We start from the raw sequence: 17,471 nt of genomic DNA, 5'->3' as shown, positions 1-17,471 counted from the left end.
TAGGGAGGGGATAGGTCAGTCCAGGGAAGACGGACAGGTCAAGGAGGTGGGATGAGGTTAGTAGGTAGCTGGGGGTGCGGCTTGGGGTGGGAGGAAGGGATGGGTGAGAGGAAGAACCGGTTAGGGAGGCAGAGACAGGTTGGACTGGTTTTGGGATGCAGTGGGTGGGGGGGAAGAGCTGGGCTGGTTGTGTGGTGCAGTGGGGGGAGGGGATGAACTGGGCTGGTTTAGGGATGCAGTAGGGGAAGGGGAGATTTTGAAACTGGTGAAGTCCACATTGATACCATATGGCTGCAGGGTTCCCAGGCGGAATATGAGTTGCTGTTCCTGCAACCTTCGGGTGGCATCATTGTGGCAGTGCAGGAGGCCCATGATGGACATGTCATCAAGAGAATGGGAGGGGGAGTGGAAATGGTTTGCGACTGGGAGGTGCAGTTGTTTGTTGCGAACTGAGCGGAGGTGTTCTGCAAAGCGGTCCCCAAGCCTCCGCTTGGTTTCCCCAATGTAGAGGAAGCCACACCGGGTACAGTGGATGCAGTATACCACATTGGCAGATGTGCAGGTGAACCTCTGCTTAATGTGGAATGTCATCTTGGGGCCTGGGATAGGGGTGAGGGAGGAGGTGTGGGGGCAAGTGTAGCATTTCCTGCGGTTGCAGGGGAAGGTGCCGGGTGTGGTGGGGTTGGAGGGCAGTGTGGAGCGAACAAGGGAGTCACGGAGAGAGTGGTCTCTCCGGAAAGCAGACAGGGGAGGGGATGGAAAACTTGCAGGTGGTGTTGTTCCCATGTGTCTGCTGACTTTGATCTTCTAGGTAGGACAGTCATGAATCTGGAAGGTGTTTCGGAGAAGCGTTGCTGAGTTGTTGTAATACATCTTGTAGATGTTGCATCAGTGAAGGAGGAAATGTAAGTAGGTGATGTTAGATGGGGTGCCAGTCAAGTAGGCTGCTTTGTCCTATATCGTGTCAATCTTCTGAGTTGGCATGGTAGGTGATGAGGCGGGTGGAAGTGGTTGCTAAATTGGTATAGAGATAAGCAGGAGTATGGGGAATGGATAGAAAGGATTGAATTATGTGAGCTGGGGTGTGGGAAATATGTGGAGTTGATGGGGGAAGAGAGGGGTGAGGACTGGTCGAATGTTCTCTTTTTCTCCTCTTCTGAATCTAGTCCCAAGACAACTTTGGTAGAAGTAAGGTGACCTTTGGAAGTTGCAGGGTACCTTTGTGATGGTGGAAAAGTCATGCTTGGCCTTGAAGTACATAAAGTCATGGGCTTCGCTAAGTTTTCAAAACTGTCTAAAATGAAATGTGGAGTTCAAAAAAAGTGCTTTTATTCTTTCACATCAAGTAGTCGTGTATAAATTTAATTTGAACTGAATCAGTCATTTTCAGAATGGGCTGCTGCCTATTGATGGACAGCTCTGACTGCTTACTGAATAGAAATGTTTCTGTCAAAACATTGAACGCAGGTGAGATCTTTGCTTACATAAGAATTCATTCAAACAATCTGACTGTGTTGGGTTTCTTATTGTATCCCTATGCGTGCTTTTTTTTCTTTAGTGGCCTGAGTAGACTGGTAACTTTTTCTTGTTTGTCAGGATGCATCCTGATTAATACTAATGCTGGATGATAATGAATTGAACTAATAGAGAAGGCCAAAGGGGGAAATTGGCACTGATTAGGCAAAGAGCGTATGAAAGGCCATGAGAATGAATTGGGGGCATAAGGGGAATGATGGGCCGTGGTGGGTCGGTAGATGGACATGTGGCTGCATGAATAGGGCATGGAGCGAGTGGGTCAGAGCTGAGGGGTGCATTCTATTTAAAACTTTACCTTTTAAGACATTGCTTAGGATGCCAGGGCCCTGAAGCTGGCTTTCCACCAGCTTGTTACAGAGACTGGGCAGCTTCTTGAGTTGCCTTGCTCGGTGCCCAACCCACCCTGTCCACCTGTACCTAAAATGTGAAATGTACATGGTTATTTTTAAAGGTTTGTTTTGCAAAGCTGGAAATTCTCCTGACCCTGTGCTTGATCCAGCAGTGAAAATCAGGGCTCTGGTTTCTGTTGGTAACAATTTTTTGAGTACCAAGAAAGGCCTAAACAATAAATAAGGACAAAGCCAGAGCTATTTTGAGAAATTCTGGCTGGCAAACAGATTAGTCATACCACATAGACGAGGGTTTTTAACCCTGGTATTGCAAAAATTTGAAGTATCATTTACTGCTTTATAGGCAGACTTTGTAAAAAGTACAGTAAGCAACCTTTGTATAACCTATTGTGTTTGCCACATTCATGTTTTCAATCTATGCTCAAAGTTCATTTTAGTCAGCATTTTGTGGAAGTTGCTTTAAAATTGCTCTAAAACATTGCTCTAAAACATTGCTTTAAAATGAACTAAATATTGTTTCATTACTTTTGTGTTTAAGTGTTTTAAAGAGAGCCAATATTAAGAGTGGCATTAATTTGATATCCATGGATTCTCTTGTTGGGTTTTACTGCTGTGGAAATTTATACTTCAATCTGTGTACTTTGTGTGCCTTTTTGACGAGTTAAATCAGACTGAAGTTACTACTACCTCCTTCTGCATCCAGTTAAAAAGATTGGGATTAGGAGGTCTAGTGGAATCTTGATTATATTGTATACTGACTGGAACAGTATTCTGATGAAGAGGTGATAAACAGCAGCTTTGTTGGTGAAAGTGATTGAGATACAAGCTAGGCTGATGGATGTCTGAATCGATTTCAGGACCACAATATGGCACTGTTGAGAGAGCCTGGATGGCTCTAATGACTGAAGCGGATAAAGTGAGTGAGCTCCACCTGGAGATGAGAAATGCACTAACCGGTGAAGATTTCGAAAAAGTTAAGAACTGGCAGAAAGATTCTTTCCACAAACAGATGATTGGAGGCTTCAAAGAAACCAAAGAAGCAGAGGATGGATTTCGGAAAGCACAGAAACCTTGGGCTAAAAAGCTGAAAGAGGTACTGTGCAGCTCTAGTAGATTGTTTATTGAATTACTGTTTTGCTGCTGGAGTTTACATAACTGGCTTTAAAAGAGATACAGCTCCTGGAGGTTAGTAGGATCATGAAAGATGTGTTTAGTATAGTGGAGTTATCCACTATAATAATGTGGTCTGCATGGCTGAATTGGGCTAATCCAGTTATGACTAGGTGAGTAAAACTGGAACTTCCTGGGGGCTTGCTGCCTTTTCTTAGAACTACAATCTGGAGGGTTTAAACAAATATCTGATGTTAGATCTCTGCTCCACTTTTTTTTTCAGTCTTTGCACGTCCCTATCTTTTAGAACATAGAACATAAAACAGTACAGCACAGAACAGGCCCTTCAGCCCACAATGTCGTGCCGACCATTGATCCTCATGTATGCACCCTGAAATTTCTGTGACCAAATACATGTCCAGCAGTCTCTCTTAAATGACCCCAATGACCTTGCTTCCACAACTGCTGCTGGCAACGCATTCCATGCTCCCACAACTCTCTGCGTAAAGAACATCCCCTCTATACTTTCTACCAACCAGCTTAAAACTATGACCCCTCGTGCTAGCCATTTCTGCCCTGGGAAATAGTCTCTGGCTATCAACTCTATCTATGCCTCTCATTATCTTGTATACCTCAATTAGGTCCCCTCTCCTCCTCCTTTTCTCCAATGAAAAGAGACCGAGCTCAGTCAACCTCTCTTCATAAGATAAGCCCTCCAGCCCAGGCAGCATCCTGGTAAACCACCTCTGAACCCTCTCCAAAGCATCCACATCTTTCCTATAATAGGGCGCCCAGAACTGGACGCAGTATTCCAAGTGCGGTCTAACCAAAGTTTTATAGAGCTGCAACAAGATCTCACGACTCTTAAACTCAATCCCCCTGTTAATGAAAGCCAAAACACCATATGCTTTCTTAACAACCCTGTCCACTTGGGTGGCCATTTTAAGGGATCTATGTATCTGCACACCAAGATCCCTCTGTTCCTCCACGCTGCCAAGAATCCTATCCTTAATCCTGTACTCAGCTTTCAAATTCGACCTTCCAAAATGCATCACCTCGCATTTATCCAGGTTGAACTCCATCTGCCACCTCTCAGCCCATCTCTGCATCCTGTCAATGTCCCGCTGCAGCCTACAACAGCCCTCTACACTGTCAACAACACCTCCGACCTTTGTGTCGTCTGCAAACTTGCTGACCCATCCTTCAATTCCCTCGTCCAAGTCATTAATAAAAATTACAAACAGTAGAGGCCCAAGGACAGAGCCCTGTGGAACTCCACTCACCACTGACTTCCAGGCAGAATATTTTCCTTCTACTACCACTCGCTGTCTTCTGTTGGCCAGCCAATTCTGTATCCAGACAGCTAAGTTCCCCTGTATCCCATTCCTCCTGACCTTCTGAATGAGCCTACCATGGGGAACCTTATCAAATGCCTTACTGAAGTCCATATACACCACATCCACAGCTCGACCCTCATCAACCTTTCTAGTCACATCCTCAAAAAACTCGATAAGGTTTGTAAGGCATGACCTACCCCTCACAAAGCCGTGTTGACTGTATTTGATCAAGCCATGCTCTTCCAGATGGTCATAAATCTTATCCCTCAGAATCCTTTCTAACACCTTGCAGACGACAGACGTGAGACTTACCGGTCTATAATTGTCGGGGATTTCCCTATTTCCTTTATTGAAGAGAGGAATTACATTTGCCTCTCTCCAGTCCTCAGGTACGACTCCAGTGGAGAGCGAGGATGCAAAGATCTTCGCAAGTGGCGAAGCAATTGCATTTCTCGCTTCCCAAAGCAGCCGAGGACAAATCTGATCTGGGCCTGGCGACTTGTCAATCTTAATGTTTGACAAAATTTTCAGCACATCAGCTTCGTCTATCTCTATCCATTCCAGCATGCACACCTGCTCTTCAAAGGTTTCATTCACTACAAAGTTGGTTTCTTTCGTAAAGACAGAAGCAAAAAACTCATTTAGGGCTTCCTCCAGACAAAAAAAAAATTTTTAGCTTCGTTCCTGACCTGATGTAGCCTCAATAAATTTAGCTTCTGAAGAAAGTGATGTTGTGAAGATACATATTCATTTCAAAATATGCAAAGAGCTGGATTTAAAATGTTTACCTTTTTGATAAAGCCCATGAAAATGTATATATTTACTAATTCACAAAGCACATCCAATCCACTGGGAATAGATAGCAGTATTGCTCAGTTATGAGCAGTCCTCTGAAAGACTATATTCTGCTCTTCAGGAACAGCACACCTAGGTTTAGGGAGATGAAGAGATGCTCACAACTTTTGTAGAAAGCCTCTTTCAATTTATGGATGGATCCATGATTAAAATACTTTAATATAGAGCTTGCTCTTTGGCCTGAAACTGTGTTTGCTTGCATGTTCTGATCCTTGTTTCATCAGTTAGCATTCATAATTATTGGAGGTGTGCTTTGTGACACTGATCATGGCCATTTAGAAATTCTTGAGCCATACGAAATAAATGCTGGGCAGGAAAAAGCCAGTCCACACCATTCATAATTGAGCTTTGCCTTTCTGTTTTGTATGGGTCTGTCTTGAATTTGAGATATCCCATTAATGTAAGCTTTTTGTGAAAGTTGTTTCCAGTACTTTTTATTTTACATTTTTATTTTTGTTTTCTAAGGTGGAGGCATCCAAAAAAAGTTATCACCTAGCCTGTAAAGAGGAAAAGATGGCAGCTACGAGGGAGGCGAACAGTAAGGCAGAGCAGTCAGTCACTCCTGAACAACAGAAGAAACTACTAGACAAGGTGGAGAAATGTAAACAAGAAGTACAGAAGGTGAGACTGCGAAGTGGGAAAAGATAATTCTTGTGTTGAAATATAATAAATGCATCTTGGGAATCTTTATGCTCCATCACTTCAGGCCTCTTGAACTGTCCTGATTTTAATCACAACACTTCAACGACACAGAGTTAACCTTGGAGTTTCTTACCTATTTCCCACTAATATGCTACCTGTTTCTTCAAGGCAATCCTTGAAACCTACCTGATTGACAGAGCTTTTGGTCAGTTGCCCTAAGATCCCGTTGTATGTCACGGTATGAAATTTTTTTATTGCTTTCCTGTAAAGAGGCTTGAGGCCTTTTTAAAAGGAATTATATCCATGCAAGTTGCTGCTATATGACCATAAAACTATAAAATGTCGGAGCATAAATATGCCATTCAGCTCATCAAGTCTGCTCTGCCATTTATCTAGATCATTGGCTGATCTAATAATCGTTAGCTCTGCTTTCCTGCCTAAAGAATTCCACAGAATAACAATCTTCCCATTCCAATTTGGACAGGTGTAGTTCAATTCTGAAACACTTGGTGAATCCAGAGATGTAGCAGCCCAGTCAATATTAATGATTAGACTTTGTTATCATTCAGCTTTGAGAGTTTCAACTGTGCCCATATGATTTCACTATCTGACCAGTGGGCAGGAGCAGAAATTTGGAAATAGGAGTTGCAACCAGGGATCCATAGGAATGTGCATCATGGGGATTGGTGCTCTGGAAGCCCTTCTTTTGAGACCTGGCTGAACGTTCCTGCCCTACGGGTAATTAAGATAAAACTTCAAAACTTTCCTACCCAAGGTCTGCTCCCACATGGCCTGATGGGGTAGCCAATGCTGCTCCCCTGTTCAGAGCTCTTATTAATATTTAAAAATAGATCAGGTGATAGGAGGACCCAGTCTGCATATTTGAGGCAGTGTCTGTCATCTTTCCTGCAGTTAAAGATCAGGTAAACAATAACTCTTGCTTAGATTTCTTCAGATATTAGGGAGAATGGAAGAGTATAGTTTTTGTTGGTAATCCACCACACTGTACGTAAACAACTGTATAGTGATGTGTAATATGGTACTGAAGGCTTCTCAATTGGAATGCTAGGCATGGTTTTCTTTGATGAATTGTAGACACTTTGTGCTGTGTGAGCAGCAATCTGATGACAAGTGAAGTGATATAATCTGATGTTATTTGAAGCCTATTGTCAATAAATGCTATCACGTGTAGTATCGTGTGAATGATGTAAATCTAGTTGGCAGTATTATAAATGCAAAATGGCTAATGCTTGTATTAACAGGTGACTTTACAGTAGAATGAAGTATAAAAATAAATTGAATTGAACTCTTGAAATTTGAAGACTAATAACCACAATGAGGTTCCTGAATCTTTAAAATAACATGTTTGTATATAAATAATATGTACATCTTCAAACACAGCATCTGTTCAGATAACAGAGGCTGCTCAAGAAGATTGTTATCTAAATCCTTTAGTTGCTCGGTGACTCTTTCCATTATTTTGTGTGCAGTATAAGACTTTGAGCAGGTATGAGCATAATCCTAAGTCACCCTTTGATATTGCCTTTTACAGTGCTGTTGCTCTCTGGAGTTGAGCTGATGGTAACAGAAATACAGCTTCAGAAGAAACACTGAAAGATATCTTAGCCAGGTCTTACCGTAGCCTGAATGTCTCTGTCTCTGGTTTATCCTCAGAAATGTATTGATGATACTTTTTAGGTCATGCAGTGGGCCTTCAAAGGTCTGCGTCAGGGAACTTGTGATTGGGTTTTTCTGGTGTAAAGTCCTGAATGCTTCCTTTCAACATCATCTGCATGGTTCTACTGGATGGCTAGTGTTTTTATTTTTAGGATCTTTCATGCTGTTTTCATTTGTAATTTATGTTGGATCAATGCCTGGACAGACAAAAGAAAAGTACGAGAAAGCATTGGATGAGTTAAGTAAATGTACACCACAGTATATGGAGAATATGGAACAAGTATTTGAACAGTGCCAGCAGTTTGAGGAGAAACGATTGGTTTTCTTCAGGGAAGTACTTCAGGACATCAAACTACACCTAAACCTCACTGAAAACAACAAGTGAGTATTAATTACAGCTATCTACTACATAATTAACCATCACGTGAATATTGAAAGTTCTGTCTCAAGTTTAAAAAAAACACTGCTTATAAGATAAGTTAGGATTTTTACCAACTTGATTTCTTCTTTTCCAAACAGTCACCTGGTTTATCCACAACAGCTTTCTAGCTGTTTCTAAAATGAGTCCTAAATACTGAATTTGACCGCTCTACCTGGCATACGCATGGAAAATGCTGGAAATACTCACCAGGTCAGGCAATAACAGCAGAGAGTACATTTTGGGCCTGATGAATATTGCTCTGATAAAAGCTTATTGACCCAAAACATTAGCTCTATTTCTCTCTCCACAGACATTGCTTGACTTGCTGATTATTTTCAAATGTCTTTCTGTTGTTGATTCAATATTTTGCATTTGAACTCTTCCTGGAGATCTGTTCCAGCTGTTGAGCTTTTCCATGTCAAGCTAGTTGGACTTTAGATTTGTCACAGTAATTGAATTAATGAGCTTGTTTTCAGTTTATTTTCTCTCTATCCCAAACAGGCATTGTTTGTTGCATGAAACACAGCCTGCAACCCTATTTTTGTTTGCCTCAGGCAGAGAACCAAAACCTTGAGGGCTTGTACTGGGACCAGCACCACCTTGCTTTTGAACCTCCTCTGTTTTTATTGCTAAAATATATAATGGTGCATTCCCTGCATTTGTCACTCTAAATCTGCATAAGCAGTTTTTGAAAGGCTGGACCTGAGCATCATTGGCTCCAATTAAATATTTGGAGATTTTGATGACAGTTGAGTTAACATTTCATTACTGAATCAGTACATAGCTGTAATTCTCTGTGAGTCAGAAGTACAGATATACAAGATGTGTTCAATGCAACAAAGCAATAATGAAAAGAGATTGACATAAAATCATACCTTTAATTATTTAGTATGATTAATATTTTGTTATTGAGTTGAATATTTAAGCTATGTATATAGATATTGGCCCAACATGCTAATGTCAATCTATATCTAACACTGTATTGTGCTATTTGAAACATGACCAACTCATTCTGTAGCTGGATGTTGGCCTCAGCAACTTGACAGCTGCAGGAGATTTTCAGACATATGACTGGGGGATAAAAGAAGAGCAAATGCTGCCACAAACTAAGATCATGGTTGAGTTCTGCTTTTGGATGAATTTCTAATATTCTGGATCTTGAGAATCATGGGACAGGTCATCATTTTAGCAGGAGATAGAAGCTAGATTAAAAATTATGAAGTATTTATTGTAATACTTTTGTAGAAGTCATTTTGAAAATTGATTTGCGCTGCAAAGTTGTAGTGTGAAATGTTTAGCAAAATTTGTTTAAAGCAGTATCTTAAAATGAAGTTATGATTTCTGAACATGCATTTCACAAACAAGAAAAACTTCCCTAGATCAACATGAAACTTCAAAAGCAATTTACAAGAGAACTTTTTAGAGCCAGTCCATGTTCAGCAAAATGAAAGCACCTCTGAGCAGAGTTGTGTGTGCGCACATGCATGTCTGTGTACGCTTTTATGCTGGACAGTCAGTCACTGTGCTCACTTGAAGTAAGCCACTGAAGAAGCAGCACTGCTGATTAGGATACGTTTCTCTAGAAAGGCAAAGGCAGGGAAGAGGGGTCAAACAAAGACATGGCACCCCTACATGAGAAAAGGGAGAGCAACTAAGAGCAAGTATAAGTACGATCGTCAGATTCAAGGTAGACACTACAATTGAGAATCAGGATGAATATAAAAGGATCAAAGAGGAGGTTTAAAAAAGCAAAGAAACAAGCCAAGAGGGAGTCTTTCAAGAAACTGGCAGCTAACATAAAAGCTACATATGGAAATTTATAAATTGCGAAGTGGGAGTGAAAGGAAGATTGGGGCTGATATGGACAACAAAGGAAAATTGTGCGTGGAGCAGGGCAAGGTACTCTGAGATTAAATGAATACTTTGCATCTGACCTTATCAAGGAAGAAAATGCTATCAAGGCCAAGAGAAAGTGAAGTTAATTTGGGTAGTAGAAAGGTTTAAAATTAGTGACTAAGTATTAGGCTGATTGTATTCTCATTAAGCACAAATATGTGCTGCATCTAAGGATACTGAGGGAAGAGAAAATGAATATTTTGGAGCTACTGGCCATAATTTTACAGCCCTCTCTAGACTGGGGGGTGATGCTCGAGGACCAGAGAATTTCATAAATTACAACAAAGTGCTTAAAGATTAGCTCAACATCTGTAGGCTAGTCATTTTAACCTCTGGTCTAGAAACAATAATTTGAGACAAAATTAAAAGTCATCTTGGCTAATTAAAGAAACATGGTACAGATTAAGGGAAAATCATGTTTAACTAACTTGCTGGATAGGCACTCCAAATGGCTGATGACAATTCCACAGCCGTTTACTTTATTCCCAGATTTATACATCTGCCTAAATGGCCTGTGTTATGTCATGTTCATCTCTCCGTTTACAGAAGGCAGACTGAAAAGCGTGCTGTGAAGCAAAGAGCAGCTTCAAACTAAAAACTGGTAGATTTACATAAAATATATGAATGGTTTTCAGTGTCAGCCAAAATCCTACACTCCTTGGCCATTTGTAATTGCCAAAAAGCAGTTAAGAATCAACCACCTAAACCACCTTACTTGACTGTCTGTTCTGGTTTGCATCTTTAATCTCCCTTCAAATGTCCTGCAGTGTGACTATCTTGGAAGATAACATTGACTCCTCAGCAAAACCACTCAGTCTAAGTGCGCATTATCACAGGACACGTGCAGACCTCACATTTGACCAATAAGCAGATAATTTGGTTTTCACTTGGTGACTCTCACATAAAACTAAGCAAGAGCAGAAAAAATCTGGGACAGCAGTGGAGGCCACCGATTTTGCTCCAAACTCTGCTTGCCTTGGTGCAAACGCTGTACTCCAGACTTTCAAGGCAGCGATGGTCCTTGCTGCTTCTCTAGGAATGCATAAGGTATTGATACTCCAGGTATACTCTGTAAGCTTGCAGAGTGGTTAGGTGAGTCCGTCTTGAGCATTGGTAACAAGGTTTTACAAGCTTTTTAAATTATGTTTCTCAGTGAACAGAATGCATGCATATCATTCTGCCTGTTCCTCCTAACCACGATCTGAAGAGGTTGTGCTCTGAAATCACCTCCTCTTGGAGACCCAGATTTCACTGTTGTGCAATATTACACACAGTGCAGTGCACCACACTCATTCTGGAGTTGCTGGCAGGAGCATACTGAAAGAAAGCCTCCGATCTGACCAGGCTCCTAAAGAGCGTCTTCAGCGTGTTGATGACATGGTCAGTGGCAGTCGTATGCACTTCATTGTATCATTCCTTGGCCTCAGTTCTTGGCTTCTACACACATGCTGTCAGCCATGTTTTTGGTATGTCTCCCTTGTGTCTGAGCAGCCAGCTGGTAATGCTTGAGGTGTGAAGAGAATAAGGAGAATTAACCGCCTCATGAAAAAAGGCAGCTCTCTGGAAAATTTACACATTTGTGTCATTTAGTCTTTTTGCTCTTGCACGAGCATTGATGGAAGGGAAGCCGTCACTGATGATGAATACTCCTCTGGATGCCTTAATAGACAAAGCGCTCAGTCATACGAGGCTCTGAGGAATGAATAGCCAGTGACCTGAGCTCCTGCTCACTCCAGGTATCATCAATGGCAAAGTTGAAGTAACCTTCTGTCCTGGCAAACAAGTTATAAGTCAGCTGTCTTCTGCATTGTTGTGATCTGGCAGATACCTTTTTGAAGGATCTAGCGGCGAAAGGTGTTGACGGTAGTACATACTCTGTTAATTCATGGTAACGTATAACGTTCAAGTCCAGTCAGCAGCGGGTTCTGTTCGAGAATGTGCAACCACCTGACACAACACCCTGATGTACCAGGGTTACAATATGTTGAGGAATCTTATCATCTGCCTGTGCACTCTTTTGAAGGGAGATTGGGCCCTTAAGGAACTGGAGGCCTGTGAGCAGCTGCACTAGTTGTTGATCATCTGAGTAAAACTGAGTGAGTAAACGCCACCCAGGCTGCAGTGATGGACTGAAGCTTCAAAACAGAGATCAGACATCCCAGCTTTACACTAAGGAAGTTTTCTCACAGCACAAATCCTATGAATAGGGTGTTCTCCGTAATCGGGCAAACAATTAGCTGTGGACTCTGTATTCGTTTTTATATTTCTGTCTTGCACCTTCAACCCCTGAGAGGATACCGCATCATTCTTGGTTTGCTTCGACTAGCAAGTCCTAGGAAACCATAGCTAATTTGCAAAGCTGTGGCAATATCACTGTGTATTTGAACATTCATCTAATTGAAATGGACAGCCCATCTCTGCCAAGGGATTTTCAACATGAAGCTGATTATTTGGCAGTGAAATGCAGAAGTAGGTGAGTTGAATCTGGGTTCCCAACACAATTTTGATGTCATAATGTTAGTTTCCTGGTTTCAAGCTCTCCCTGCATCACCTGACCTGCTCCCAAGCGCATTAAATTTCAGCCCAATATCTGAACTATTTCAAAAAGACAAACAATAAATGATCATGTTCTTTTTTGAACTTCTACTACAAGTAGATCAAGCCAACTTTCATTTTATAAAAATGCCTGATGTTGTGTATACCAATTTAAATTTTTAATTTGGACAATTAAATTGCATAATTGACTGAATCAATTCAAATAAACGTTTGGTCTGTACAAGATCAAAGTATAAGCCAAAAATGGACTCGCAAATAATAAATTATAAGAGAACATTGCTTTAAAAGTAGAAGAGTATATGTTTCAATACAAGACAGTCTTTTGCAGATTTACTCCTGTAATCGTGATTCAAAGTTGTAGGTTCCTCAAGTTGTTTTGTTGACATTGATTCTTTCAGATTCAGCCCTCACAAGTCTGCAGTATGTGATTATTTAAGATGTCACTCAGAAACTTTTGTTTTATTTCTCATCTTGATCATTCTGTAATTTCATAATTTGTCAACTTAATTATTGGCTTGTTTTAATTGCAACTGATATCCATTCAAACGTCGTTGCTTTCATTGCGCATCTTGCTATCTGACTTGGTATAATTATTTCATCGTTTGATTTCATCACTGAGATGGTCAAGGCTGGAATAAAGAGAAGCTCTGCATGTTTTATCTGATTTGTTTCTCTTCCAAAAATGCCAATCTCTCAGCAGCAAATTAATACTTTTAAACTACTATTGAATATGACCAGCCTACTGGGTTACCTTTTTTGATTACTTTTAATTCTTCAATTAAACTTAATTGAGGTACATTAATCATTCTATTTACAAACCAGCCAGAAATGTGTAATAAATGTTAATACGTGAGTAATTATAAAACAAGGCATACAAAATTACTCAAATTTAATTGTATTAGTACGAAATAGTGTATTGACCTTGCTAGCTTACTGCAGTGAACATATGAGATTAACCTAATGATGGTGTAGTTTTCTAAACTGACTTTTACCTTTGCGTATGAAGTAAACTCCCCAGATATTCCCTTAGTTTGGATAGGTGTGTCTGAAGGGATATGAAAACATGATGAACACAGTAAGTACTATTATCATTAATTGAACACATGATGAATAAACATGACAATAGATGAATGAACCGTTCCTTTGTAAATGCAGTGTGTTTCAATGTATGTTTCACAGTTGGTTTGAGGAAACAAATACTGAGCCAGTTGGAGACAAATTGAGGCAGATAGTAAAACCTTTGCAGGATGGTTTTTGCAAAGGTTCTCTAATGTGGCATTAAGAAGGTGTAGAGGGCTTAAAAAGGATGTTCGTATCTATTATTGTCAAAGCAAATGACCTGTTCCCCAATGAAGTGGGCCAAAATGAGAAGAACTGGGTGTAATGAGAGTGGGGAAACTATTGAAGATACAGAATACTAAGAAGACTATGAGGCAGGAAGAGAGACACAGCCAGTTAAAGCCAAGCAGTGAGTTTCCTACAGACGATTTTAAATTTGTGATCATGGAGAATGGGGAACCATTGTAGATCAGTAGGATGAGTGTGATGGTGACATACAAAATTCATACTGCAGAACTGCCTCACTGAACCTGAAAAATCAATTTACTATTTCTGGAATTTATTTTCCTCCATTGTGATAGACTTCAATTTTTAAAATTCTTGATAATATTTAAGCTTCTATCTTTAGAACCTGTAAACGTCTCAATCATTTATTTTGTTCACTGTAAAATTGAATTAGAAGTGGAAAAGACAGTGATATTAATTTCCTTGTTTGCAGTAAAAATCACAGTGCGATTGACAGTTTATCCTATGTGACAAAGTTGTTTTGCTGGATGCCTGGTGATGCTCTTGATTCAAACGGACATCTGGGAGTGGTGAATCCATAGCATTTGAGATTGCTAGGTTTCTGTGGGCAGTTTTCTCTCTGATTAGCAGACACTGCAATTTGACAGTAAAACAAAGAACAAAAAACAGTACTGCACAGGAATAGTCCCTTCAGTCCACCTGACACAGCTGCCTTTCTAAACTAAAAAGCTTTTGCCCCTAGAACATAGAACTTTGAACGGGTACAGCCTAATACAGGCCCTTCCGCCCACAATGTTGTGCTGACCTATTGTCCTACTAAGATCAATTTGCCCTGCATACCCTACGTTTTACAGTCGTCCATGTGCCTGTCGAAGAGTCGCTTAAAAGTCTCTATGTAGTCCATATTCCTCTGTTCCTTGTCTAATTCTGTATCAGTCAAGATGCCTCTTAAATGTTGCTATTGTATCCATCACCCACCTCTTGCAGCACGTTTCAGGCTTGTACCACCCTCCTGTTGTTTTTTTAAAAAAAACTTGCATCTCACATTCTCTTTTAAACTCCCTTTTACCTTAACCTATGTCTGCTAGTAAGTTGTTTTTTTTTTGTTTCTATTCATTTTGTGGAATGTGGGTGTCGCTGGTTGGCCAGTGTTTCTTGCCCATCCTAGTTGCACCTTGAGAAGGTGATGGTGAGCTGCCGTGTTAAACCACTGCAGTCCTCCAGCTGTCGGTTGACCCACAATGCTATTAGGGAGGGAATTCCAGGATTTTGACCCAGCAACAGTGAAGGAACAGCGATGTATTTCCAAATCAGGATGGTGAGTAACTTGGAGGTGGTGATGTTCCCATATACCTGCTGCTCTTGTCCTTCTAGCTGGAAGTGGTCATGGGTTTGGAAGTTGCTGCCTGAGGATCTTTGGTGAATTTCTGCAGTGCGTCTTGTAGACAGTACACACTGCTGCCACTGAGCATCAGTGCTGGACGGAGTGGATGCTTGTGGATGTGGTGCCACTCAAGTGGGCTGCTTTGTCCTGGATGGTGCTAAGCTTGAGTGTTGTTGGGGCTGCACTCAACCAGGCATGTGGGGAGTATTCCATCACACTCCTGACTTGTGCCTTGTAGATGGTGGACAGGCTTTGAGGAGTCAGGAGGTGAGTTACTTGTCGCAGTATTCCCAGCTTCTACTCCAAAAAAAAATCTCTGGTTATTCATGCTTCTCATAATTTCCATAGAATTTTAGAATCCCTACAGTGTGGAAGCAGGCTACAGCGACGTTCCAAAGATTATCCCAACCAGACTCACCACACTACCTATCCCAGTAACCCTGTATTTACCGTGCTTAATCCGCCTAGCCTGCACATCCCTGGACGCTGTGGCAATTTAATATGGCCAATCCACCTAATCCACATATCTTTGGACTGTGGGAGGAATCTGGGTCACTCGGAAACGGGGATGGTATCAACTACTGAGTCACTGTGCTGCCCAAAATGTTTCTAAATTTCAATCCGGTCACCCCTCATCCTTCAACATTTAAGTGAAAACAAACCAAGTTTGTCCAAATCTCTCTCCATAGATAACACACTCCAAACTAGGCAAGTTTCTTGGTAAATTATTTCTGTACTCACTCCACATCTTCTGTAACCACCTTGTGGTGTGGTGACCAGGACACTGTACAATATTCCAAATGTGGCCAAACTAAATTTCTATTCAGCTGCAATACAACTTAGCGATTTTTATCCTCTGTGTCCTGACCGATTTTAAGGTGAACGTTCTGTATGCCTTCCTGATCACCTCATCCGTTTGTGTTGCGACTCTCCAGGAACTGTGGACCTATGTGCCTAGCTCTGAGAGCAGCACGGTGACTCAGTGGTTAGCACTGCTGCCTCACATTGCCAGGGACCCAGGTTCAATTCCAACCTCTGGCAATTGCCTGTGTGAAGTTTGCACATTCTCCTTGTTTGAGTGGGTTTCTGCTGGGTGTTCCAGTTTCCTCCCACAGTCCAAAGATGTGCAGGCTAGGTGTTTTGGCCATGCTAAATTGCCCGTGGAGTCCAGGGACGTGGAAGCTAGGTGGATTAGCTGTGAAAAATGCAGTGTTACAGGGATGGAGTGAGTCTGGGTGTGATGCTCTTTGGGCCAAATGGCCTGTTTCCACACTCTAGGGATTCTATGATAGATCCCTCTTTATATTGATGTTGCTAAGGGTTCTGCTATTTACTGTATACTTCCCTCCTGTGTTAGAAATGCATCACCTCACATTTGTCCACATTTAAACTCCATGTGCCATTTCTTCACCCAAGTCCCCACCTATCCATATCCTGCTATATGGCCTAGCAATCCTCCTCACAAACTTATAGCTCCCCCAACCTTTGTGTCATCCGCAAACTTATCTATCATGCTTCCTACTTTCTGCTGCAGATCATAAAATACAAATGACCGGGATCCCAGCAATGATCCCTGCAGAACATTACTGGTTGTAGCTCTCCAGTCAAAAAGAGCACCCTCCTACTGCTACTCTCTCTATCTTCTACAACTAAGCCAGATCTGAGATAACAAGGTGTAGAGCTGGATGAACACAGCAGGCCAAGCAGCATCAGAGGAGCAGGAAGGCTGATGTTTCGGGCCGAGACTCCTGTTCAGAAATGGGAGAGAGGAAAGGGGTTCTGAAATGAATAAGGAGAGAGGAAGAGGTGGATAGAGGAGAAGATAGGTGGAGAGGAGACAGACAGATACGAGAGAGTTGCAGTGGGCGAGAGATCCATTGAGGTTCTTCCAGAGGGAGGAGGGAAATTTGTTTAAGGTAGGCCTCCTTAGAGGCTTTGCACTGGGCTTAAAATTTGAAATTCGAAAGAATGACCTTTCTGAAATGTGGGAGGGGAGGAGGAAGGGGCTCTGAAATAAATAGAGAGAGGGGGAGGTGGTGATAGAAGGTGGATAGTGGAGCAGATAGGTGGATAGAAGACAGACAGATCAAGGAGGCGGGAATGAGAGGTGGTTGCTGGTCTTGGGATGAGGTCGGGAGCCGGAGAGATTTTGAAGCTCGTAAAGCCCACATTGAGACCATTGGGTTGTAGAGTTCTAAGGTGGAATATGAGGTGCTATTTGTCCCGTTTTCAGAAACACATATGTGCAGCATCGTGTGATGCATACATATGATGGTAACAATAGCAGTAACAATGTTTTGAAGATAACGACGAATTCACTGAACGGGTAGCATAAAGTGACCAGCTTTCAAATGGAATCAGAGCATCAGTGACATTTGTGTAGAACTGGGGCAAATTCTTAC

At 41.6% G+C, this 17,471-nt stretch overlaps 1 protein-coding gene across 7 annotated transcripts in view; it reads left to right on the top strand.

Annotated features, from left to right (window-relative positions):
• Nucleotides 1-17,471, top strand: part of pacsin1b (protein kinase C and casein kinase substrate in neurons 1b) — a 317,673-nt gene that overhangs the window by 275,678 nt on the left and 24,524 nt on the right. For all 7 annotated transcript variants that reach the window (XM_059653459.1, XM_059653463.1, XM_059653460.1 and 4 more), the window contains 3 exons: nt 2,744-2,979; nt 5,654-5,809; nt 7,713-7,888. In XM_059653459.1, the coding sequence (XP_059509442.1) occupies nt 2,744-2,979; nt 5,654-5,809; nt 7,713-7,888 (568 nt within the window). The remainder of the gene's footprint in view (nt 1-2,743; nt 2,980-5,653; nt 5,810-7,712; nt 7,889-17,471) is intronic.

Source organism: Stegostoma tigrinum, chromosome 21 (assembly GCF_030684315.1).
Source record: "Stegostoma tigrinum isolate sSteTig4 chromosome 21, sSteTig4.hap1, whole genome shotgun sequence".
Lineage (NCBI taxonomy): Eukaryota > Metazoa > Chordata > Chondrichthyes > Orectolobiformes > Stegostomatidae > Stegostoma > Stegostoma tigrinum.
This window is presented reverse-complemented; position numbering and strand designations above follow the sequence as displayed.